At 39.4% G+C, this 27,130-nt stretch overlaps 1 protein-coding gene across 2 annotated transcripts in view; it reads right to left on the bottom strand.

Moving 5' to 3' along the window:
• Positions 1–27,130, bottom strand: part of LOC133618926 (neurocan core protein-like) — a 115,656-nt gene that overhangs the window by 54,007 nt on the left and 34,519 nt on the right. For both annotated transcript variants that reach the window (XM_061979768.2, XM_061979770.2), the window contains 2 exons: positions 10,201–10,285; positions 6,153–6,232 (listed from right to left, as the gene is read on the bottom strand). In XM_061979768.2, the coding sequence (XP_061835752.1) occupies positions 6,153–6,225 (73 nt within the window). In that variant the 5' untranslated portion in view covers positions 6,226–6,232; positions 10,201–10,285. The remainder of the gene's footprint in view (positions 1–6,152; positions 6,233–10,200; positions 10,286–27,130) is intronic.

The raw sequence follows: 27,130 nt of genomic DNA, 5'->3' as shown, positions 1-27,130 counted from the left end.
TATATATATATATATATATATATGTATATATATATATATATATATATATATATATATATATATATATATATATATATATATATATATATACATACATACATATATATATATATATATATATATATATATATATATATATATATATATATATATATATATATATATATATATATACATACAGTACAGGCCAAAAGTTTGGACACACCTTCTCATTCAATGCGTTTTCTTTATTTTCATGACTATTTACATTGTAGATTGTCACTGAAGGCATCAAAACTATGAATGAACACATGTGGAGTTATGTACTTAACAAAAGAAGGTGAAATAACTGAAAACATGTTTTATATTCTAGTTTCTTCAAAATAGCCACCCTTTACTCTGATTACTGCTTTGCACACTCTTGGCATTCTCTCCATGAGCTTCAAGAGGTAGTCACCTGAAATGGTTTTCACTTCACAGGTGTGCCTTGCCAGACACATTTTGGTAAATAAATAACCAGAAAATGTATATTTTGTTGTTTTCTTACTGTACCGAAAACCGAAAATGAACCGAACCGTGACCTCTAAACCGAGGAACGTACCGTTACACCCTTAGTACATACACATATATACATACACATACAAACATATATATATATGTATGTATGTATATATATATATATATATATATATATATATATATATATATATATATATATATATATATATATATATATATATATACACATACATATATACACATATGTTTATTTTTTTCAAGCGCTAGCAGAAGTAGATCAAGCTGTTGGACTCTGACCACTAATACTTTAAATGTAGCTTAAAAAAAACTATATCAGAAGGTTGCCCACAAACTGTGTCTGCGGCTATAGGAGACACGGTGGATAGTTGAAGGGAGACTTTCATTGGAGCATTTACGGTAAAACTTACACTGAGTCTTGATGGAGCTGTGCAAACTCTAATTCAGTCTTGAGAACAGATTATTTTAACTGTTTTTTTAGTTCCAACAAATGCTTACATTTCCCAGAGTTGACTTCAAACTTTCTCCATATCAAACTTGTCATACTAATTCACTAGAGACTGTTTTTTGTTGTTCAATAATTGTGAATGTTATGCACAGTTGTAAATGGAACAGATGGTGGAGTTAAATTGCATAAATGGCTCTGGAAATGTTCCAGCTCAATCCCGCTGAGTATGTCTGCAAATATTCCCCGTGTGTCAGTGCTCACTTACAACACTGAAATTAGCGCACACCTGTCTGCCTGCATGGGAGATAAAAAATAATGAAGGAACAGATGTGTTTTGACGGAATGTCAGCTTTGTGCGCATCCTAATCTAGATACACTTCCTCTCTCCTCTTTCCTTGTTCCCTGGAATGCGTTATCCATCATACGAGATGGAAATGTCCATCACCATAGTTGTAGGTAAGAAAGAGACAAAAAACAATGGCCTCATTCCATTAATGTCCCATTAAGTTGTTAATTTTCCCATGAAGGTGGCTCCCATTAAAGTTCTATTTCAGTGGAGAGAGAGAAAGATTGCAATGGATGGAAATCCCATTTCCTGTCGACTTAGATGGCTTCACATCGCCTTCATAACGGTTGGGTTTATAGCTCACATCACTGTGTCCTCAATATAACCTTCAACCAATCATCTGTTGGATAGCTTTCTCGCTCACTGCGAAGAACAAAGATGGGGTAATTTTCAAGTACAGTGGAGACTCTCCGGACAAACCAAATCCTTTGTTCAATTTGTCCAATAGGAAATAACAGAAATGTGAATACCGTATTTTCCAGACCATAGGGCGCACCGGATTAAAAGGCGCACGGCCGATGAGCAGGTCTATTTTCATACAAAAGGCGCGCGATTATAAGGCGCATTAAAGGGGTCATATTATGATTTTTTTCTAAATGTATAACACTTCCTTGTGGTCTACATAACATGTGATGGTGGTTCTTTAGTCGAAATGTTGCATAGATTATGTTTTACAGATCATCTTCAAGTAGCTTTCTGAGCGTCTCTTCAGGATGCGCCGTTTTGTGGGCGGTCTTATTTACGTGGCTCACCTTCCACAGCGTCTTCTCCCCGTCATCTTTGTTGTAGCGGTGTAGCGTGCAAGGACGGGAGTGGAAGAAGTGTCAAAAGATGGAGCTAACTGTTCTAATGACATTCAGACTTTACTTCAATCAATAACGGAGCAGCATCTTCTCATCCGTGGCTCACTAGTGCTACATCAACACCGGAAACGTGTCCCATGAAAAACCGTCGGACCGGAACGCTTTAATAACTAAAGTTTCATGGGTGAATTATGTAAACCCACTACAGTTTTTAGCGCTTCCATAGCGAGTCTACTGACAGATATAAGTAAGAACTTTATGCTACTTTATATTAGAAATGGCAACAGTGGAAGATGAATGCCACATAAGAAGGTAGAGAAAAAGAAGAAGCTTATGACTACGGGGTCGGTCCGGACTACAAAGGCGGATGCGCGCACATTTTCAGGACTTAAGCAGATCCCAAATACAGATCAGCAGGTACCAGAAGGTAAGAAAAGTTGGTTTTGCATAATATTGCAAAACAAAACACCAGGTAATATGTCTGCTAGTAGGTGCCATTTTGCGATCCTTATACACACACCATAATAATACTCGTATGTTTAATGCGCCGACAATCCATCAAGCGGTGCGGCTTTATAGCTTACCGAAGTCGTACTAAAAACATTTTGACAGATTTTTGAGCGCCGTGTGAAATGTTCTATATTCTCAATGGAACATTTAAAGTTGTGGTGTTGTTTACTGCCATCATATTGCAGTCTACACGTATCTGTTATGTATGACTGCCATCTACTGGTCACACTTATCATTACACCATGTACCCAATAAATTTGCTTTGAGGTCAGTAAGCACAACCAGAATAATGTTGTACATTAGGCGTACCGAGTTATAAGGTGCACTGTCGATTTTTGAGAAAATGAAATTATTTTAAGTGCCCCTTTACAGTCCGAAAAATACGGTAATTTGTTCTGGAGTCCATCTGTTCAAAATGTTTTGGGTTGCATTCGTTTTACATTCAAGTTTAAAAACATGCTTTTAACTTTGAAGGCAAGAGCCAGACAAGTGGCAGAATTGGGCATTTGCTCGGGAGGAGAGTCTCACATAACTGAACGAGAATTTTCATTAGTGTTGGCGATGCATTCTAAAATTGCAGTTAGCAGCGAGGAAGTGTGTATCGATTCCCCATCCTGTCAACATTTGCAATTAAAAATAATAGAAATTTGGTGTGACTTGTGAGGCATATTTTTTCAAAGTTGTGGGTCATAACTGCCGATGCTTTTCACTTTCGACGTTCTACTCTACAGTATATACAGTACAGGCCAAAAGTTTTGACACACCATTTTCATGACTATTTACACTGTAGATTGTCACTGAAGGCATCAAAACTATGAATGAACACATGTGGAGTTATGTACTTAACAAAAAAAGGTGAAATAACTGAACACTTATTTTATATTCGAGTTTCTTCAAAATAGCCACTCTTTGCTCTGATTACTGCTTTGCACACTCTTGGTATTCTCTCGATGAGTTGCAAGAGGTAGTCACCTAAAATGGTTTTCACTTCACAGATGTGCTTGATAGTTCATAGGTTTGATGCCTTCAGTGACAATCTACAATGTAAATAGTCATGAAAATAAAGAAAACGCATTGAATGAGAAGGTGTGTCCAAACTTTTGGCCTGTACTGTATAATCATACACTACTCCTCAAACACAATATTTTTTTTCCTCTGGAAAATGAATGGTTATCTCATATTAGTCGTCTAAGGATGTCAATTTACAAAACCCTCACCTACAAGAACATTTCGTTTACGAACCAGAGGCCAAATAAAAATATGCTTTGTTGTACAAAACTTGTCTGTATGTAACCTAAGGAGGACTTATTTTCTCCTCTATTTGAAAATGTGGACGTTATCATCATTACTGTCTGATTCCAATCAATGCAAGTCATCAGAATCAGGTAATACACCAACTTATATTCTTGTCTTCATGAAAGAAAGGAATTTATATTTCCTAAACATGCTTGTATTATCATCGAACACCTTTAACTTGTTAACAAAAATCACTCTTTCATAAATAAATAAATATAAATTATATATCTGAATGAGGTAGATCCCTTCGACTTGGTCAATTGAAAAGTAGCTCGCCTGCTTTAAAGTATACAAACATTTACTAAAATATGGACTTTGGCAAGGCTGGAACCCATTATTTATGTTAGCATTGTTTCTTACGGAGAAAATTGCTTTTAATATACAAAGTTTTCTATTTACAAACCCTGTTTAGAACCAATTAGTTCATAGATCAAGGTTCCACTGTACATGCAAACCAGCATGTGGACAACAATTTCTCCCCAAGTGAGTCAGATCTAAAAAAAAAAAAAAGATGTCTTAAAGGTTGTTAACAAGTTAGCAAAAAAAGCTGGAGTTATGATGCTGAAAATCCGGTCTTGAAAAAGAGGGCTGTCTTATATTTGCGTCAACACAGCATTTAGTTAAAAGTCACCTATAAAAGTGTGTGCTGCAGTGGCGGGCAGTGCGTTTCCCACCTAGGTCTTCAGTGATGTCCGACTTCAATGATTACCTCTCAAAATAACATCATTTATGTCACCACATGACTACGCTGAAGAAATATTATACAGAAACACATTTACACCTCAACATTGTACAAAACGGGTTATTTTCTGGCGCATTTAAAAATCAATAAACCCGCATCAGCAATTGAAACATGCACTATATTGCCACAAGTATTTGGCCACCCATCCAAATGATCAGAATCAGGTGTCCTAATCACTTAGTCCGGCCACAGGTGTATAAAATCAAGCACTTAGGCATGGAGACTGTTTCTACAAACATTTGTGAAAGAATGGGCCGCTCTCAGGAGCTCAGTGATTTCCAGCGTGGAACTGTCATAGGATGCCACCTGTGCAACAAATCCAGTTGTGAAATTTCCTCGCTCCTTAATATTCCAAAGTCAACTGTAGGCTTTATTATAAGAAAATGGAAGAGTTTGGGAACAACAGCAACTCAGCCACCAAGTGGTAGGCCACGTAAATGGACAGAGAGGGGTCAGCGGATGCTGAAGCGCATAGTGCAAAGACTTTCTGTACAGTCAGTTGCTACAGAGCTCCAAACTTCATGTGACCTTCCAATTAGAGAGCTTCATGGAATGGGTTTCAATGGCATACATCACCAAGTCCAATGCAAAGCGTCGGATGCAGTGGTGTAAAGCACGTCGCCACTGCACTCTAGAGCAGTGGAGACGCCTTCTCTGGAGTGATGAATCACGCTTTTCCATCTGGCAATCTGATGGACCAGTCTGGGTTTGGAGGTTGCCAGGAGAACGGTACATTTCGGAGTGCATTGTGCCGTGTGTGACATTTGGTGGAGGAGGAATTATGGTGTGGGGTTGTTTTTCAGGAGTTGTGCTTGGCCCCTTTAAGGCTTCAGTATCCTTCTTGAAAATGGCCTTGCAAATATATATCTGCCACCTAATCAACATGTTGCTCTCCTTCTTTGTGAGTACTGGTGAGTTTTCTGTGGCTTTCTATGGCTCGTATGGCTCCGGTGCCACTTCCTGTTTTCACAACTTGTGATTGGATACTTACTTGGCGAGAAGGCCTTACTGACAACAACTTGTGATCTGATTGGCTATGGCAATTATCTATCAACTGTATGTGCCCGTTCACTTACAGTGCACAGACGCATGCATTGTTGATTCTGAAGGCCCCGGGCACATTTCGTACAGCATGACCACATAAGTTAGCTGAATTCTGATTGGATAAAAACTCTAACCTAAAAACAACTGCACTGGAAATAGCATAACATTACATGAAGATAATATGAATACTTTTAGATATTTAGGGAAAGTAGATTAAAAATTACTTTTATCTTTAATTATGATCATGATTTCTAGGTATGTTAGGCCAGCAGAGAAGGTCTTGCTGGCCCTGACAGCACACCACTGGCGTGCTGTACTTACATACTGTCTGTTATATACAGTCACTGTGCACTATAACCACAATTACTGAAAAATTCCACTTATTGGTGGTTGGCAAGAGATCAGAATTTGTGTCCGGACACACAAAAAAAGGAAAGGAAAACTCACCTAAGCCAAAACAGTGCAGCAACACGAGAGTCAAGAAGATGTGTCGCCCGGCCAGACACAGAGGACGCACCATCTTGGACCTGCAACGGAAGAGACAAGAATGAGTTATTGTGTTCTTAATTACCAATAATGTTAATGATTGTTAATGACGATACATCACGAGCATATACAAAATAAATTCCATTCAGTTTGAATGTTAACGGGACCCATTATGATTACTAATATACTACTTTACTCATAATGTTCCTGGAGACAGTTCACTACGATGTTTGTCTAATCAGAGGGATAATGTGTGATAATGTCATAAGAACAAAAAAAGAAAATAAATTACACCCTTTGAAGCAGCCACAGTTCACTTCCTGAGCAATTACCAGTGTTTGACTTGTGTGTGCATGGGAGTAGTTTAATTTGGAGACAGTGTGACCTTTGAACCCAGAGATGAGGGAACACACCGGTGAAGATGTTGGATTCAATCAGTAGATTATTTTGCCCATTGAATTTCCCTTAGGAACATTTAAAGTACATGAGACCTCAACCTAATGAATAATGGCCGACTTGTTCATCGACATTCATTTAGGTCACAGTTGTCAAAGTCGTTTTCACTGAGGACCATATCGCAGTTAAGTTTGGCCCCAGAGGGCCGCTTCTAACAGTGTAACAGTATTATTACACAATATTTTAAAGCATTTTATTAGTAGATTTGATAAAAACTGAAATGTAAAAAAATATGGTAAGTTGCAATAATTTCACCTCAAAATGTAGTGTATATTACTGTAAATGTAAAAACAGTACTGCTGTTTTTATGGTAAAAAAAAAAAAGGCAGCTCAGTTGCCAGAATTTTACTGTAAAATTTACATTAGTTTTTTTACTGTGAAAAAACAAAACTGCAATTTTACAAGAAAATCTTGGCACCTGAGCTGACAGGTTTTTTTTGGTTGTTTTTTTTACTGGAAATCAACAACTGTAATATTTTCAGTGTATTGCCAAAACGGCACCACCGTTTATTACAGTAAAAAAATACTGTTTTTTTTTCATTTAGAGAAAAATGCTGTAAAACCCACAGTAAATTTTACAATTTTACCAAGGAATCTTTTACATTGCACAATTTTATGGATAACTTTCTTTGAAATCATTATTATTAGTATGTATTTCTATTTAAAAAATGGTTTGAATGTTTGATCGTGTATTTTTGCATAATTAGACAATATTTAAGTTAACATAATTTGCGATTACATGGAGTACATATATTTTTTGTCTCCCAAAATAGAAAGAAATAATAAATTTAGTAAGAAAAGTTACAGTACTTTATTGATACATATTATTTCCAGGCTTTCGAGGGCCAAATAAAATGAAGTTGCAGGCCACATCTGGCCCCCGGGCCTTGAGTTTGACACCTGTGATTTAGGTCATTCTTTTACCAAGGAGGAACAAGGCCATCTGACTTTATCCCAGGGGCCTTCCTCAACTATGAAATGATTTGAGTGCACTTATACTGGAAATCCAATCTCACATTCTCACTAAGCCAGTGACTTTGCCGCAGGATTTGGATGACGGCCCGGAGCTCCGAAGCTCTATGGGGAGGCAGATTGTCCCGCGCTGCTATGAGATGGAGATGACGAGGAGTTTGTTGAAAGAAAACACGACCACGCTTAAAAATCAGCATTGTTTTCCCAACAGCAGTTTACTGGAAGATTGGATTAAGCACAAATGAGCTGGACACGTTTGGTGCGTCCATTTTAGTTACCGTATTTTCCGGACCATAGGGCGCACTGGATTATAAGGCGCACTGCCGATGAATAGTTTATTTTCGATCTTTTTCATATATAAGGCGCATTGGATTATAGGGCGCATTAAAGGGGTCTTTTTTTTTTTCTAAATGGAAAACACTTCTTTGTGGTCTACATAACATGTAATGGTGGTTCTTTGGTCAAAATGTTGCATAGATTATGTTTTACAGATCATCTTCAAGTCGCTTTCTGACAGTCACTTCAGGATGCGCCGTTTTGTGGGCGGTCTTATTTAGGTGACTCTCTGTCATCTTTGTTGTAGCGGTGTAGCATGCAAGGACGGGAGTGGAAGAAGTGTCAAAATATGGAGCTAACTGTTTTAATGACATTCAGACTTTACTTAAATCAATAACGGAGCAGCATCTTCTCCTCCGTGGCTCACTAGTGCAACAAAAACGCCGGAAATGTGTCCCGTAAAAAAACGTCCGGCTGGAACTCTCTAATAACTAAGGTTCCTTGGGTGAATAATGTAAACTCACTACACCGGTATGTTTTAGCGCTTTCATGGTGAGTTTACTGACAGATATAAGTAAGAACTTTACACTACTTTATAGTATAAATGGCAACGGCGGAGGATGAATGGTCCATAACAAGAAGATAGAGAAAAAGAAGAAGCTTATCGACTACGGTGTCGGCACAGACTACAAAAGCGGGCGCGTGCAAATTTTCATGACTTAAGCAGATCCCAAATACAGATCAGCAGGTACCAGAAGGTAAGAAAAGTTGCTTTTGCATAATGTTGCGAAACAAAACGCCAGATAATATGTCTAATCTTATACACACACCATAATAATACTCGTATGTTGAAGCACAGTACAATCCATCAAGCAGTGCGGCTTCATAGCTTACCAAAGTCGTACTAAAATATTTTGATAGATTTTTGAGCGCTGTGTGTAATGTTCTATATTTTCAACAGAACTTATAAAATGTTGGTGTTGTTTACTTGAGTTATATTGCAGTCTAAAACACATCTCTTATGTGTGACTGCCATCATATTGCAGTCTACATGTATCTCTTATGTTTGACTGCCATCTACTGGTCACACTTATAATTTCACCATGTACCAAATAAAATAGCTTTGAGGTCGGTAAGAAAAAACAGAATTATTCTGTACATTAGGCGCAACGGGTTATAAGGCGCACTGTCGAGTTTTGAGGAAAAAAAATAATTTTAAGTGTGCCTTATAGTCCGGAAAATACGATACATAAAGCAAAATCCGGCCACTTAATTTTCACCAAGGTAACTGCAACTCGGTCCAACAGCAGCCCTGACGCTCTGAATGACGGTTACGCAACAGTTTTGTGTCTAAACAGAATAGTCTTTCTTTCTGGCTTGTTAAAGGTTAAGTAAAAGTGTATGAGGTGAAATAAAAAACACACATTCCACTGAGATCATATGTCACAAAACAAGTCACTGAGTGGTTTTTGATAGAAACCAAGTTGGATGGAAAATTGGGGGTTCTGGTGCGAGTGGCACCCCACTGAGGAACACACTTCAAATGTCCTGAGTCTGAACGGAGGGTTTGGACCTTGTGATGGGCTCTGACAGATTGGGGTCGGGCTTCTGGACTCTGCATGTTGGCGACCCCGGGTGGTGCTTTGTGAAGCTTTAGACAGGGTCACAGAACTCCATTTGCCCCATGCAGCATCGGGAAGCATGAAAAGTGTTGTATCACAGAGGCTCGCCCTGGCAGGGTCCCAGCAACCCCGATCCACACCAACTGAATTCACAGTTTAGCCCGTGGACATGTGAATGGACGCAACACAATACCCAACATTCTGTGCCCAAAGACAGCAGCCATTCAGAAGTTTACCAGTGGGGATTTACAACATACGGTGCAGTTACCACCCAATAACACCGGCTGCATACTAACTAGCACTACCTTTTTGTTGTGGACAAGACATGAGATGTTGTGAACGCCCCTTTCAAAGTCACGCCTCTTTACTTTCATACGCATTGTGTCTTCAGGCGAAACGAGCCAGAAGTCTCTAAAATGCTTCAGTGGACTTCAATGCAAACGTCCATCCGACACATTCTGTCGACCACGTTGTCTGAATAGATGGTACTCTACTTTAAGAAGCCAGTGAGCACAGTGACAGAGATCCTCATAGAGTTCACGGATTAGCAGTCAAATGTCCGCTGAAGGAGACGAGATGACCCAAATCTCCTTTAATTTGTGCTTTTCCAGACTGCTGTGAAGTCAGAAAAGACATAAAAAAGGATGATATGAACAAAGTACTTGAAAGCTTCAATAACTTACCAAGTCTGGAAGAAAAGAGCCCAGATCCTTTGTCAACTGAGGACTTGACTTATACCAGACAGAAATCCCAGCTCGATGTTCTTCACTGACATCACAGAGGAAAAAAATAAAATTGTAAATAAATGCAAACTCAAGACCTTAATTGATTGTAACGGAATTAATAAGAAAAGGATTAAAAAAGTTATTGAAAATAAAAATGTAAGATGTTACGGCGAGGTCGCATGTTAATGCACGAATCGTTTTCCCAGGATGCAGACGGAACTCCGGAGGCAGCGAACAGGTAGGATAATGATTTATTCTCCATAAATCGTTCAAAATACAAAAGTACAGGAAAGCGTGCTGATAGCACAGAAAGCTAAGGAAAAAGCTGGCGCGAAAGCTTAGCATAGAAACAGACAAACAAATGGCGAAGCTTCGCTCAGGAATCAAAAAGGTATTCAACGTAACTGTTGTGTGAAGCAAACAAGACAGCCAGACCGAGTGTGGCGAAAAGCAGGAATAAATAGCTCTTTGATCAGTGCCCGGGAGCAGGTGAACATCCCGGAAACTAATCAGAGGCAGGTGAAAATAATCAGCACTCATGGCATCAAAGAAAACAGAAACCCAGGGGTGCTGAAACAGAACTGAGGGAGTCTTTAACTAAACCAAACATGATCCGGGTAACGGATCATGACAAAAGAACGTCAGCAACTAATTCCCGAACAAGATTAAAAATATATAAAAAGTTGTACCAATATATAAAACCTAACACCAATTTAGAAACTATAGACCTTTCCTTAAATCCAGAATTTTCAAAAATAATTAAAAAAAATTATTCAACAGATTGGACAAATTCATGAGTGGGATGCTTGCGGGCAAACGGATACATTTCAACATCGATGTCTCTAATCAAAATAATGAAGGAAATTAGTAATGCAATTGATGGTCAATCAATTAATCAATCAATCAATCAATCAATCAATCAATCAATCAATCAATCAATCAAAGTTTACTTATATAAACCTTAATCACAAGTGCGTCGGAAGTTTTCAAAAACTTTGAAAAGGCTGCACAAACTACAGTGACATCCTCTGATCTGAAACCCATATCCGGGCAAAGAAAAACTCTAAACCCAAAATAGGAAAATTCCGAAACCTTGGAAAGGTACAGCAGATGTGGGGACCCCCCTCTTGGGTGAACGGCTGCAATGGATGTCAAGTGGGTACAGTTATTGCATTATTCATGATAATGTGAGAGTCCAGTCAATTGGGGGCAAGCAGAGGGTCGTAGGAGGTCTTCAAACATGTCAGAGAGGAGTGGTCCACACCGGGTCATGACTGGTAAACAGTGTGCAGCCGCAGTGTTTACGGTACTACCAAAATATTTGACAAAATTAACCATAATATCTTGATTAACAAATACAACGCTTTGGCATCAGAGGGTTTGGGCATGAACTGAGTTACAAGTTACTTAACCAACAGGAAGCAATATGTGAAGCTGGGCATTCACACGTCAGAATCTTTTAAAATAATTTCCGGCGTAGAAGCACAGAAGCTAATAAAAATGAGAACAGATGAAATTAACAAGTTAAAAAGATAGTCTGTTTTTGTCAAACCATCTTTTTAACTTGTTAATTTCATCTGTTCTCGGTAACATTTAAATAAGGCTAGTCAGTAACAGCAGGAGAGAAAGTCAAATACAAATACAAATAAACAGAGTAGACATTGAAAGAGTAAGATAAATCACATTTCTGGGTGTAATAATAGACGATAAAATAACCTGGAAAATGCCTATAAACAATATATAACATAAAATAGCAGGAAATATTTCAATAATAAACCAAGTAAAACATGCTCTGGACTAGAAATCACTCCATATTCTCTACTGCTTGCTAGTGTTACCATGTTTTAGTTATTGTGTAGAAATATGGAGAAATAACTACAAATTAATGCTCAATTCACTAACTGTGTTAAAAAAGAAGTCAGCTAGGATAAAACATTAAAATATTGATTTATGCACAAAGCAAACTACAACCTGCTCCCCAAGAATGTAAAACAATTATTCTCATCAAAAGAGGAGAAATATTACCTTGGAGAAAATTTCAACTTTAAACATTTGTATGCATGTACAACACTTAAAAACTTTTCCAAGTGTTTATTAAGTACAAGGAAGAAGAACCCTGATAAAGATCCATCCATCCATCCATTTTCTATCGCTTATTCCCTTTTGGACCTTATTGAAACATTTGTCATAATCTAACATACATCACATATTTAGCAAATTACATGAATCACAATTTATTAAAAGCTGTTTATTCATGTAAACTTTATTGATTATTTATCTGCTACTTTTTTGTTTGTCAAACAGATTGAGTACATGAAGTGAATAAATGTGCTAGCAATGGCTAAGAAATGGAAAGTGGGTAGGATTGAGCAAGCTCTGCTTCTTCCCTCTCCTTTTCGAACATGTTGAAATTTGAAACTGTAAAAGTGTGATGTACCATACTGTAACCGCATGCATTTTCAAAATACACTGACACCATAACACAGGGGTGGCCAACCAGTCAGAGACTAAGAGACACTTTTTTTTTACTGTGTTACTGGAAAGAGCCACATCCTACACGTGGGCACACATGAGCATCACCCCATCCCTTCCTCACACACACACACACACACACACACACACACACACACACACACACACACACACACACACACACACACACACACACACACACACACACACACACACACACACACACACACACACACACCTCTGCATGTTGCTTAGTGGGACTTCTGGCATTCCTTGTCGTGGACAATCCTCATCAAATCTGGCTTGTATTCTGTTGTTGCCACTCGAAGCAATTCTTTCACATGGGTGTCAGTCAGAACAGATCGATGCTTTGATTTCACATGTTTCAGGGTAGAAAACACAGACTCGCAGACGTATGTTGACCCAAACATTGACAGTATCTTAAGCGTTTGACATTGGGGTATTTTTCCATTGGCACACTTTTCCAGAACTCAATGGTCCCTTCCCTTCAAGCAGCTTTCAGTTGGTCCTCCTCACAAAGATCGATCATCTCCAACTCAGCCGCGGCCTCATCTGTGACGAGCGGGGCTTTCAAACAATTCGTATCCGCATTAAATGGGTCGACGAGGAATGTAATCTGTGGACTTTTCAGATGTAGATCACGGAACCGGGTCACAAAGCTTTTGTGCAGGTTTTCAACTAGTGTCGCATATCTGTCTCTGGCGCTGGCGACTTGCCCGCTGGCTTTTAGCAGAGTGGGAAAATGCGTTAAATCTCCCTTTTGAATATGAGCCTTGAACAGCTTCAGTTTGTTGACGAACGCAAACACACTTTGCACCAGGTCAGGCAGCATTCTTAACTTACCCTGCAGGGTCAGGTTCAGTCTGTCCAAGTGACACAGCATGTCGACCAAAAAGGCCAGATCCATAATCCACTCGAGGTCCGAGAGCTCGGGATAGTCCTTGTCCTTCTCTTCCATGAACAGTTCCACAGCATCCAAAAGCTCAAAAAAGCGAGAGAGTACCTTGCCTTTTGACAGCCACCTCAGTGCAGTGCGGCGGCAGGTCACCTGGAAGCCCTTGGTCCAGCTCAGCAATAAGATTCCTGAATTGCCTGTGGTTAAGTGCATGTGTGCGGATGTAGTTGACGATTTCCATCACAGGCTTCATGATTTTGTCTAAATTCAATGATTTAGACCCGAGTTGCTTCCTGTGGATAATGCAGTGAAAATTCCAAAACTCGGGAAATGTTTCGTCAGCTTTTGCACAGCCCCACAAGCCCATTCGCAGATCCGATCATGGCTGGTGCTCCATCCGTGGCTATTGCAGTTAGTTTCTGTATGGGGAAAAACAGTTTCTGCTTTTCTGCCTGACTTTTCAAAGTGACCAACTTGTGCTTGCGGAGTTCTGTCCCGTTTGGAATTTCCTGGTCGATGTTAGCATGGAGTGAGCTGAAGTGACGCTGAAGATTTGAAGCTTTGAAATGCGCTAATGACGACTGACATATAAGGCAGAATGGCTTGCCATTACGTTCAACAAAAAGATATAAACTCTCCCACTCTGTTAGTAATGTCCTGTGTTCTTCTTCATATTTTCATTTTGCTGTGCTTTTTTCCCCTGCCATTTTGAGAGTGAACTTGTCACAAATTGTTTACTACTGTGATCTCACGCACATGCACGTTTGACGTCACTCAAACCGGCTTCGGCTTCTTCTTCTTATGTGCAACTCAAACCGGCTTAAGCCAGGCGAAAAAAGTAATCCGAGTATTGTAATCCAAGTATTTCCTTTTTTTTCTCGTGATGATCTTTTCTTTCACTCAGGACGGCTTTTTAACAATTCTGCGCTGCATCGTTAGTGTCACGGCCGATAAAAGATGTCGCGTGTTGAACGCAACGGTGTTTTACAAGCTAGATTTTGAGAAAACGCCCTCTTTGTGCTGAGCGGGAGTCAATGAAGCGGCCGTGTGTCTCGGTTGCGCTGCATTTTGGGAAATGTAGTGTTTTTTGTCCCAGCGAACGCCAGGCACAGTAGTTATACTACAGTACAGTACAGGCAAAGTGGGCCTCCAACATCAAAGAGTTTGTCGCGTCTACATCTTGTGGACAGTAATAGAGTTAAGAGCCGCATGAAACCAGCCAAAGAGCTGCATGAGGCTCGCGAGTCGCGGGTTGGCCAGGCCTGCCATAACATAACAATATTATTGCATCGCTCATGGATTTCAGATATTTAGACAATAAGTAATTCATCTATAATGCTATACAAGCAGTATACGGTCAAGTTAATGTGTATGTTGTGCATCAGTCCATCTTAGATGAGCTCGAGCCAAGCGAAGCCGGCGGCGTTTCTGGGTGTTGAATGAGGGAAAAACTGAAATTTTTGTTTTTGGTCCAGCCCTCACTGACTTGGGACCATTGCAAAATTATGTGCGTCCCAAAGTCACCAGCCTTGGCGTCACTATAGACAGCCATTTTAAACTTGACAAACAAGTCAATGGCGTTTTAAAATCGTGTTTTTATCATCTTCGTCTTTTAGCAAAGGTAAAACCGTTTTTATCTTTTAACCTTTTTGAACAAGTCGTGCATGCTTTTATTTCAAGTCGCCTGGACTACTGCAATGCACTTTATGCTGGCGTTAGCCAAAAAGCTCTCTCCCGGTTGCACTTAGTCCAGAACGCGGCAGCACGACTTTTAACAGGGGCCAGGAAACGCGAGCATATAACCACAATTCTTGAGACTTTGCACTGGCTCCCTGTTCATTTTAGGATTGATTTTAAAACCTTGCTGTTTGCTTTTAAAGCTTTGCATGGACTGGCAACTCATTATATCTCTGACCTCATCCAAATTACACTCCTGCGCGCGCTCTGATGTCCGAGAGCCAGCTCCAGCTCGTGGTGCCCAAGACGAGACTTAAAACCAGGGGAGACAGGGCCTTCTCTGTGGTCGGCCCTAAGCTCTGGAACGCTCTGCCCCTCCATGTTCGAACTGCTCCAACAGTGCAGTGTTTTAAGTCTCATCATCACCCACTTTTACTCTATGGCTTTTAACACTGTTGTGTGGTCCTCTGTGTTTTTTAAATTTTGATTTCTATTTATTGTTTTAATTGGTTTTACCCTTTAAAATTGTTTTGAATCATATTTATTTTTATATTGGTTTTATATTTATTTATTTTTTGTTTTTATACAGTCATTGGTGGAGCTAAGGATAATATTTGAATATTGGTTTTAATATTGTTGTGCAGCACTTTGGACACATTTCTGTTGTTTAAATGTGCTATACCAGGGGTCACCAACGCGGTGCCCGCGGGCACCAGGTAGCCCGTAAGGACCAGATGAGTAGCCCGCTGGCCTGTTCTAAAAATAGCTTAAATAGCAGCACTTACCAGTGAGCTGCCTCTATTTTTAAAATTGTATTTATTTACTAGCAAGCTGGTCTCACTTTACTCGACATTTTTAATTCTAAGAGAGACAAAACTCAAATAGAATTTGAAAACCCAAGAAAGTATTTTAAAGACTTGGTCTTCACTAACTGACAAAGAAACAGATAACAGATTTGGTATCCAGTTCAAAGTGTGACATGATTTATTTAAAAATTTGAGAGTTGACTTTTGTATTTTACATGAGTTATTATTTGTACAAACACGGTGCAAAGTAATTCATGATTTGTTAAAAAAATGTTAGTGGCTAGCTAGTTAAAATGGGATATTGTGATTTCACAAGACTGTCTTAGAAGTGATCATTTGAAAATGTTCCATTTGAAAAATGTGCACTTAGAGAAAATATAAAAATAAAGTGTTGCATATTAATATTTATCTGTTTCTATATATATTTATTGTGAGAAATCATTAAGATGATCAGTGTTTCCACAAAGATAAATATCATTAATTATTAATAATAACATACAGTTAAAGGTAAATTGAGCAAATTGGCTATTTCTGGCAATTTATTTAAGTGTGTATCAAACTGGTAGCCCTTCGCATTAATCAGTACCCAAGAAGTAGCTCTTGGTTTCAAAAAGGTTGGTGACCCCTGTGCTATACAAATAAAGGGGATTGGATTAGATTGGATTCTTGATAAATGTCTTTCATTTTGCATAGTAGAGTTTTAACTTGCACTTACAGATGTAGTGACAAACTGTAGTTACTGACAGTGGTTTTCTGAGTGTTCCTGAGCCCATTTGGTGATATCCTTTACACTCTGATGTTGCTTTTTGATGCAGTACCGTCTGAGGAATCGAAGGTCCGTAATATCATCGCTTACGTGCAATGATATCTCCGGATTCTCTGAATCTTTTGATGATATTACAGACCGTAGCTGGAGAAATCCCTAAATTCTTTGCAATAGCTCTCTGAGAAATGTTGTTCTTAAACTGTTGGGCAATTTGCTCACGCATTTGTTCACACAGTGGTGACCCTCGCCCCATCCTTGTTTGTGAATGACTGAGCATTTCATGGAAGCTGCTTTTATACCCAATCATGGCACCCACCTGTTCCCAATTAGCCTGTTCACCTGTGGGATGTTCCAAAAAGCGTTTGATGAGCATTCCTCAACTTTCTCAGTCTTTTTTGCCACCTGTCCCAGCTTTTTAGAAACATGTTGCGGGCATCAAATTCAAAATGAGCTAATATTTGCAATAATAACAAGGTTTTCCAGTTCGAGCGTTGAGTATCTTGACTTTGGAGTCTGTTCAATTGAATATAGGTTGAAAAGGATTTGCAAATCATTGTATTCTGTTTTTGTTTGCGATTTGCACAGCGTGCCAACTTCACTGGTTTTGGGTTTTGCATGTTATATTTTATATTGCTACTATGGTACATGTTTTGTCTACTTTATACCTGCATTATACTTCCCATCCTTTGTAACTGAGCTACTGTGTGGAACAATTTCCCTTGTGGATCAATAAAGTTTGTCTAAGTATAAGTCTAAGTCTAATTTTAGCCTGCCTGAAATTGAGAAGGCGATCACTGTTATGATCCGCTGCCCGGATCATATTTTTTTGTTTACGTTTTCAAGATACTTGTGTTTTTGGTTAGTTTTGGACTCCTTGAGTGCCTGTTTTGTACACCTGAGTTTGTTGCCATGGCTGCTTATTATTTTCACCTGCCGCGTTTGTCATCACTGACATTATTATTTAAGCCTGCCCTCCCTGTCATTCGTTCTTGCTTCATAGTTTGCTTTTTGCAACAGTAGACGACTTTTGGTTCTTGCTCTGTACCTGTTAGCTTCCACGCTAGTCTTACTTAGTTTTTACCTTATGTGCTATGAGCACCCTTTTCTTTGTTCCAGTATAATTTATTTATTAAATAAATACTTTCTTACCTGCACGCTGTGTCTGACGCCCGTCTGCATTCCTGAGAGAACGAACCCCGCATCACCATGCGCCCCGGTCGTCACAATCACAGAGGACATTTTATCAATCAGATTTATTTTGCACCTCAACATTTTACAAGAGCTTGTCAGGTTAGGGAAGTTCAACACTTAGTAAATGACAATCAGTCTTTCCATCCAACAGTAAATCTCCCAACCAACAAGAAGTGTCTTCCGCGTTCGAATAAATGTTCAATTTCATATTAGTGTCAGATTTATGAAGTCAGTTGCTTCATCATCAACATATTAGTGTCATGTTTTTTGAAAAATGTGTATTAATAGCATAGTTATTGCCTAGCTGTGATAACTACAGTATTGTCATGTCACTCACAACATATTTTCAAATAAGGCGTTCTAGTTTCATTTCTATAAATAGCATTGTCCCTTGAGAAGATACATGAATGGCGATAGTGCGTACAACTGGTATATGCTTTATATTGTGTTAAAATGACGTTTCATATATTGATGGGCAAGATAGTTTACATGTAGGGACTTCAAGCAGCGTTTCAGTGTTTTTTGTTTTTTTTTAGTCAGAGGTTTAGACGCAGCTTTGTATTTTGCTGCTAACACTGCATAAAGCATCACATCAGACTGTACATAACACGGATGATAGGTCATTGAATTCTGTATTTGTGTGCACATGGCCACACACGCAAACACACACTTTGGCAGCTGGTGTCTCTGTTAAATTTCACTCCATCAACCCAGAAATAATTTCAACATTGCAAAGTACTCCATGCCGTGCTCACCTAATGACCATCAAAAGAAATAAAAGTGTGCACATATTCTTAGGAATATATTATTTGCACATTTTAATGTATTTCCTTCTTAAGAGAGAAAAGAGTCCAACTGTCAGCCACTTGACATGTTCACTTCCCCCTTTTTCCTCTAATGATGTTTCGCCAAACTCTTCACCAAGGCCGACCGCTCCCAATGAGTGACAGACAAAGTGGCGAGCAGGATAAGAGCGAAAGGGAGATGAAGGAAAGACGAATGAAAGGAAGATTATTTTATTGCCCTTGTCACATCACGGCAATATTCCTTAAAGCAGGACTGGAAAGCTCTTACAGTATATGTGTGTGTATATATATATATATATATATATATATATATATATATATATATATATATATATGTGTGCAGCAGCCAAGGACAGCATCAGAAGTACATCTGCAAACTTTATTTGAAAATATACGACATAACGAAAGTGTTGGGACACCTGGCTAATAGAGCGGCCATTTATTGAGAAGAAAGAGGTTAGAAGTCACTAAGTTCATCCCAGGGGTGTTTGATAAGGTTGAGGTCAAGTTCTTCCACATCAAACATGCTTTTATGGACGTTGCTTTATGCACTGGTGAACAGAAATGACCTTCTGCAAACTGTTCCTATGAAGTGAAAAGCATCGACATATCCAAAATAGATAATATATACCGTATTTTCCGGACTATAAGGCGCACTTAAAATCCTTTAATTTTCTCAAAAATCGACAGTGTGCCTTATAACCCGGTGCGCCTAATGTACGGAATAATTCTGGTTATGCTTACCGACCTCGAAGCAATTTTATTTGGTACATGGTGTAATGATAAGTGTGGCCAGTAGTTGGTAGTCACACATAAGGGATACGTGTAGACTGCAATATGACGGCAGTAAACAACACCAAAACTTTAAATGTTCCATTGAAAATAAAGAACACTACACATGGCACTCAAAAATCTGTCAAAATGTTTTAGTATGACTTTGAAGCCGCACCGCTTGATGGATTGTCGGCCCATTACAGCTACCGTAGTCAGAGATACAAGTATTACTATGGTATGTGTATAAGGACCGCAAAATGGCACCCATTAGCAGACATTATCTGGCATTTTGTTTCGCAATATTATACAAAACCAACTTTTCTTACCTTCTGGTACCTGCCGATGTGTATTTGAGATCTGCATAAATCCTGAAAATTTGCGCACATCCGTCACTGTAGTCCGTGCCGATACCGTAGTCGATAAGCTTCTTCTTTTTCACTATCTTCTTGTTATGGGACATTCACCCTCTGCTGTGGCCATTTATAACATAAAGTAGTGCTAATTTTCTAACTTATATCTCGCTATGGAAACGGTAAAAACTACCAGTGTAGTGAGTTTACGTAATTCACTCAAAGAACTTCGGTCGGACGGTTTTTCACGAGACGCATTTCCGGCGTTGTTGTTGCACTAGTGAGCCACGGATGAGGAGAAGCTGCTCCGTTATTGATTGAAGTAAAGTCTGAATGTAATTAAAACAGCTAGCTCCATCTTTTGACACTTCTTCCACTCCCGTCCTTGCACGCTACACCGCTACAACAAAGATGACGGGGAGAAGGCGCTGTCGAAGGTGAGCCACGTAAATAAGACCGCCCACAAAACGGCACATCCTTAAGCGACTGAAGATGATCTGTAAAACATAATCTAATGCAACATTTTGACCAAAGAACCACCATTACATGTTATGTAGACCACAAGGAAGTGTTTTACATTTAGAAAAAAAAAATCATAATATGACCCTTTTAATGCGCCCTATAATTCGCCTTTTGTATGAAAATAGACCGACTAGACCCGCTCATCGGCATTGCGCCTTATAATCCGGTGCGCCCTATGGTCCGTAAAATACGGTAATTCACATAATTATGTTATAGGTTGGGCTTCACGGTGGCAGAGGGGTTAGTGCATCTGCCTCACAATACGAAGGTCCTGAGTAGTCTTGGGTTCAATCCCGGGCTCGGGATCTTTCTGTGTGGAGTTTGCATGTTCTCCCCGTGACTGCGTGGGTTCCCTCCGGGTACTCCGGCTTCCTCCCACCTCCAAAGACATGCACCTGGGGATAGGTTGATTGGCAACACTAAATTGGCCCTAATGTGTGGATGTGAGTGTGAATGTTGTCTGTCTATCTGTGTTGGCCCTGCGATGAGGTGGCGACTTGTCCAGGGTGTACTCCGCCTTCCGCCCGATTGTAGCTGAGATAGGCTCCAGCGCCCCCCGCGACCCCAAAAGGGAATAAGTGGTAGAAAATGGATGGATGGATGGATGTTATAGGTTTCATTTCAAGTAAGACACAACAGTAGTTTGATTACAGTTGGAGTTATTTAGTTATCTGTTGTAAGAGACTAACATTTTTTTCACATCTTCAGAAATGTTTGGGGCAGAGGCGCCAGGTCTTTCCTGGCTTTGTGAGGTTGACAATGTCATCACCAGTGTTGGGACTAACGCGTTACAAAGTAACGCGTTACTGTAACGCCGTTAGTTTCGGCGGTAACTAGTAATCTAACGCGTTATTTTTTTATATTCAGTAACTCCGTTACCGTTACTACATGATGCATTACTGCGTTATTTTACGTTACTTTTTATGTAGTATAAAGTGTGTTTTATCGGAGGGCTGCTGTGTCGTTCTGATTCTTCTTGTGTCACAAGCCGGAGAAGAGAGAGAGACATGTGCTTTGTGTGGGTGTGTCTGAGTGTGAGGAGCGAGGGGGGGGGGGGGGGGGGGGGGGGGCGTGTCTGATCATGGCGAAGCCAGAAGTCGAGTTTGCTAACATGGAGATATTTTCACTACTTTTCTTTTGTCGAGCACAAAGAAAATAACATTTTAGTTAAATGTAAATTGTGCTTTGGATCAAAGATGCCATCTACTGCCCAAAACAGCAATTCAAATCTGCTGAAACAAGCTACATAGCAACATGCTTCGACGAAGCTAGTAAAGAGAGACAGAGACTCTGATGCCACTTCACCTCCACCACCACCACCATTCACCGCTGAAGGTACACACTCTGTCAATCAATGTTCCCTCTAATTGTTCATGTGTGAGCAAATGCAAAAAGTCCCTGAGCATTGAGTGGAGTCCATGTGAGCAACTTTAGACGTGCACACTGTGGCTACACCAGCAGCACACCTGTCCCAAACCTCACTAAATAACAACTTACATCTCCATCCATCCATCCATTTTCTACCGCTTGTCCCTTTCGGGGTCGCTGGAGCCTATCTCAGCTGCATTCGGGCGGAAGGCAGAGTACACCCTGGACAAGTCCCCACCTCATCACAGGGCCAACACAGATAGACAGACAACATTCTCTTATTATTAGAATCAAATGACAGCAGTCATTTCCATTTCTAATATAAGTGTTTAGGCCCACTTATAATGACAATAACAAAAAATATTGTTTTTCATGAACTGTGTACTTGTATTGTTTGTCTGGGTGGAGGTCCTGCTTTGGAAATAATTTGTACCCCTTTCAGACATTGCATTTAGTTCCCATTAAAACATTCACATGTTGCACAATGAGATGTAAGCGGGGGATCATGTGTACATTCCTGCAACTTCCTGTTTGTAAAAAATATATTTTTATTAGTATTTATTTAATATACTAACAGCATTTAATGATTAATATTTATAAATTAAGATTCCTAATAAATCACACTAGAATAAGCACACATTTGATTGGTAAATCATAGTGTAACGACCTGGAATGACACTTTATGTGTGGTGTTGGAGTTGTCCGACTTTTTGTGTGGCTGTAAACGCATCACTGGCTAAGTGCCATATGTGCAAGTGTTGGCGCACGTGAGAGAGCGAGCGGCTGCTGTTGATATAACAAAGTTGCTTTTGGTCTGGTTTGTACTGCAGAAAATGACCAGTTTTGCTAGATATCATTTTTTTTTACTAATGTTTTGGTGATGTGTTTATGGCCGACAGTAAAGAGTTTTGCTCAGTAAAGTGATGGATGGAATTCATGTCCTCAAAGCATCTCGACAGACGCTACAATATTTGAACAATGATGACGAAAACGGTTTTCTCTGTCGTGTCCGTGTCGTGTCGAAAATTGTTATGCGCTTATTTTTTTATTTGATTTTGTGCATGGCATAGATTTGCCGTGCGCAGAGGACGCTTGAGCAGTGCGCAATTGCACATGCGCGCTCCTGAGAGGGAACGTTGCTGTCAATTCTCTTATATACTCTTTCATTCTAGACTTCTAGAGTGTTTGATTATCACATCACTCTAAATGTATAGACTATAAAGTTCACAAACATAAAGAGGGATCCTAGTGGGCCAGGCCAATCTTTCCTTATCTCTAAACTAAAACTGGGGAAATGTGTAGTGTTCTGGGTTTCAGACATGATTTTGTATAAGAATTACTTGAGGAAGAAAATGCCTGGTTAGACTTTGTGTATGTAGTGTGTGCCTTTCTTGGTTTACATCTATGCTGTTATTATGCTGTTTGTTACTTATGTATGTTATGTTGCAGCTATTTAAAATAGTTTTGTCAATTTGTTCTGGCCAGAAACAAATTGGCCTTTGTAACATATCTTTGTCTTTGTGTGTTGTATGTCGACCACATGGCTTAGCAGAGTTGAGTGATGCAAATGTATGTCAAGTTGATCAACAGATTGTATTATTCTCCAGTGCAATAACAGTACTGAAATGAAGGCTAAAAGGGCATTAATTGGAGCTTTAAAAAAGAAAGAAAAAAGAAGTAACTAAATAGTTACTTTTCACAGTAACGCATTACTTTTTGGTGTAAGTAACTGAGTTAGTAACTGAGTTACTTTTGAAATGAAGTAACTAGTAACTGTAACTAGTTACTGCTTTTCAGTAACTAACCCAACACTGGTCATCACTGACAACTTCAGACCATACCAACTAACCGGGGTTTAGTTTGTTTCCTACTTAGTTAATCTTATATTAGGTAGGCAAAATATGTGTACCGATAGCTTCGATATATCTGGGATCCTTTTTTTGAACACTATAAAGACACACTATTACGGGCCAACTGTTTTGAGGTTTAAAAATGTTAGGTTTGGTTTGTAAGCCAACCTACGTGTGACTGCGGAGCCTTCCGGGTTGTACTGGAAGCCCTATAAAAGAGCAAAGGGGTTTTGATGTGGGGGCCAATTTGTTGAGGACCCTCCTGAGGGTCCAGCCTTAGACTGATATTTTTTTTACTCTTCCCCCTTTCCCAATGTCACCTTTTTCCCACCTTTTTTAAGGAGCGCCGTAAGTGGTTGATCCGTTGGTGGTCCCGTCTTGTCCCCTTGTAACGTATGTCTGCTCTTAGTGGGACTGTGCCGAAAATGAAATTTCAGTTCTTATGTGTCTTGTACATGTTAAAGAATGGACAACAATAAAGCATCTTGAATCTTGAATCTTGAAGATGTGTTGCCAAAAAAGTGCTTCAGCCTAAAACCATTTTTTCTTACCAATTGGTACCTGCTGTTGTGTATTTGGAATATGCATAAATCCTGAAAATTTCAAAACAAACTGAGGCGATATTTACAAAATAATTTTGCCTTTTCTCCTTTACTTCTGCTAAACGAGAATTTGTTTCTTTTGTTACGTTATTGCCATGTGTGACATCCGCGGATTATTTATATAGGGAATAAATGTACCCAGAGTGCCTTGCACGCGTCTGCCATTGTAGTATGCTCTTTAGTCAATAAGCTATCCTCTTGTTGTGGGGCACATTGGGTTGTACATATACCGTATTTTCCAGACCATAGGCCAAACCGGGTTATAAGGCGCACTGCCGATGAGCGAGTCTATACAAGTCTATTTTCATACAAAAGGCACATTAAAGGGTTCATATTATGATGAAAATGTTGCAAAAATTATGTTTTACAAACCATCTTCAAGTCGCTTTCTGACGGTCAAGACCGTTTAGTGGGCGGTCTTATTTACGTGGCTCATCTTCGACAGCGTCTTCTCCCTGTCATCTTTGTTGTAGCGGTGTAGCGTGCAAGGACGGGAGTGGAAGAAGTGTCAAAAGATGGAGCTAACTTTACTTCAATCAATAACGGCACAGCATCTTCTCATCCGTGGCTCACTGGTGCAACAACAACGCCGGAAATGTATCCCGTGAAAAACCGTCCGACTCTCTAATAACTGAAGTTCCTTGGATGAATTATGTAAACCCACTACACCGGTAGTTTTTAGCGCTTCCATAGCGAGATATAAGTTAGTTTTTAGCACTTCCATAGTGAGTATACTGACAAATAAGTAAGAACTTTACACTATTTTATATTAGAATTGGCAACAGCAGAAATGAAAGTCCCATAACAAGAAGATAGAGAAAAAGAAGAAGCTTATCGACTACGGTGTCGGCACGGACTACAATGGCGGATGCGCACAAATTTTAAGGACTTATGCAGATCCCAAATACACGTCAGCAGGTACCAGAAGGTAAAAACTGTTGGTTTTGCATAATATTGCAAAACAAGATTATATGTCAGCTAATAGGTGCCTTTTTGCGGTCCTTATACACACGCCTTTATAATTACAGTACGTCTGACTACAGTAGCCGTAATGCGCCAACAATCCATCCAGCCGTGAGACTTCAAAGCTTACCAAAGTTGTAATAAATCATTTTGACAGATTTTTGAGCACTGTGTGTAATGTTCTATATTCTCAATGGAACATATAAAGTTGTGGTGTTGTTTACTGGCATCATATTGCAGTCTACACGTATCTATTATGTGTGACTGCCATCTACCAGGTCACACTTATCATTACACCATGTACCAAATAAAATTGCTTCGAGGTCGGTAAGCAAAACCAGAATTATTCGGTACATTCGACGCACCGGGTTATAAGGCGCGCTGTTGATTTTTGAGAAAATTAAAGGATTTTGAGTGCGCCATATAGTCCGAAAAATAGGGTACATGCTTCTTCTGCTGTTGCTCTTTCTAACACAAAGTAACGTATATTTCAAATGTATGGTAGACACCATATGGAAGCGCTAAAAACTACATAAAAAGTGGGCTTGGAAAAAATGCAATCGAAGTGGAGGCACGTAAATAAGACCACCCACAAAAACGGCGCATCCTGGAGGGACAGCAAGAAAGCGGCTTGAAGATGGTCTCTAAAACATAATCTATGCAAGAGTTTGACCAAAGAACCACCATTACATGTTATTTAGATCACAAGGAAGTGCTTTAAACGTAGAAAACAAAATCATAATATACCCCCTTTATGTGAGTAAATTCTTTGATTTGTATATTTTGTTAGTTTAAATTTGTTACTTTGAGTTTGCTCTGTTTGCAACGTGTTGAAAGCATGCTTTGGCGATAAACAAGCCAAGCATCGAAAAACTGCAAGTCTGCCTTGCTACTTTTTGGCCCTCGGAACAGTATTATTCATCTTAAAAGGAAAAGGGAGAAAAGTTTTGTATTATTTGCCCAGTGTACGCATGATAACAAATACACGTACGGTGTTTATTGTGCCTGCAATGGTGACTAATGATCATGCTGCTAAACAACTAATGACTCATGTTGTACTTTGTTCTGCTCTGGTCCTCGGACACAGAGAAGCTTCTGGAAAGGCTGCGGTCCCCAACACTGCAGCTACAGTATATGTCACACTGTGGGCAAAGGGATAGGCATTATAAGTCACTTGAGAGAGGCCATGCTAAGATTTGGCTATGTGAAGAAAATCCAGATGATCCTAATCCTAATCTTTGTGTTATGCAATGACAATGAGGTCCAACACATGTCACTTTACTAAAAAATTCTCTGTTCAACAGAATGCAAGATAAGTTAGTCATCCTGGTGGGAGAATAACCACTTTGAATGTATTTGTTTTGCATAAGCACATACACAATACGTGAAAGAAAAGGGCAGTGCAGCAGATGTACACCTCATAGCACAGCACATAAGATCATTGAACCTTGTTTTATGGAATCACAGCAATTGATTTGTTATGTTCTGCCTTGAAGCACTTTGTAAAACTTTTTTTTACACGCCAGTAAAATAAAAATAAAAGTTATAGCTCCATCCAGCAAAAATGGTAAGCTGCCTAACCTAGGAAGCTAGCAAGGACACAGTAAAACCACCAAATCAATATAATACCGTACAACTCAAAACTAAATTCTATGGGAAATACAGAATGCCTCTCAAATGGAACAATCCTCTAAATTACATAACCTCAGTTCAGTAAACATCAGTAGGATCAACTTGTACAGTTTGCTTTTTCTTCGGATTTTTGAGCGACAAAAGAGCGTCAATGAGAGACTTGACATTCACCATACGCTGTACCTGTCAACAT

The sequence above is a fragment of the Nerophis lumbriciformis genome, linkage group LG19 (assembly GCF_033978685.3).
Source record: "Nerophis lumbriciformis linkage group LG19, RoL_Nlum_v2.1, whole genome shotgun sequence".
NCBI classification, from domain to species: domain Eukaryota; kingdom Metazoa; phylum Chordata; class Actinopteri; order Syngnathiformes; family Syngnathidae; genus Nerophis; species Nerophis lumbriciformis.
The sequence above is the reverse complement of the archived record's forward strand: the minus strand, read 5'-3'. Positions and strand labels throughout refer to the sequence as shown.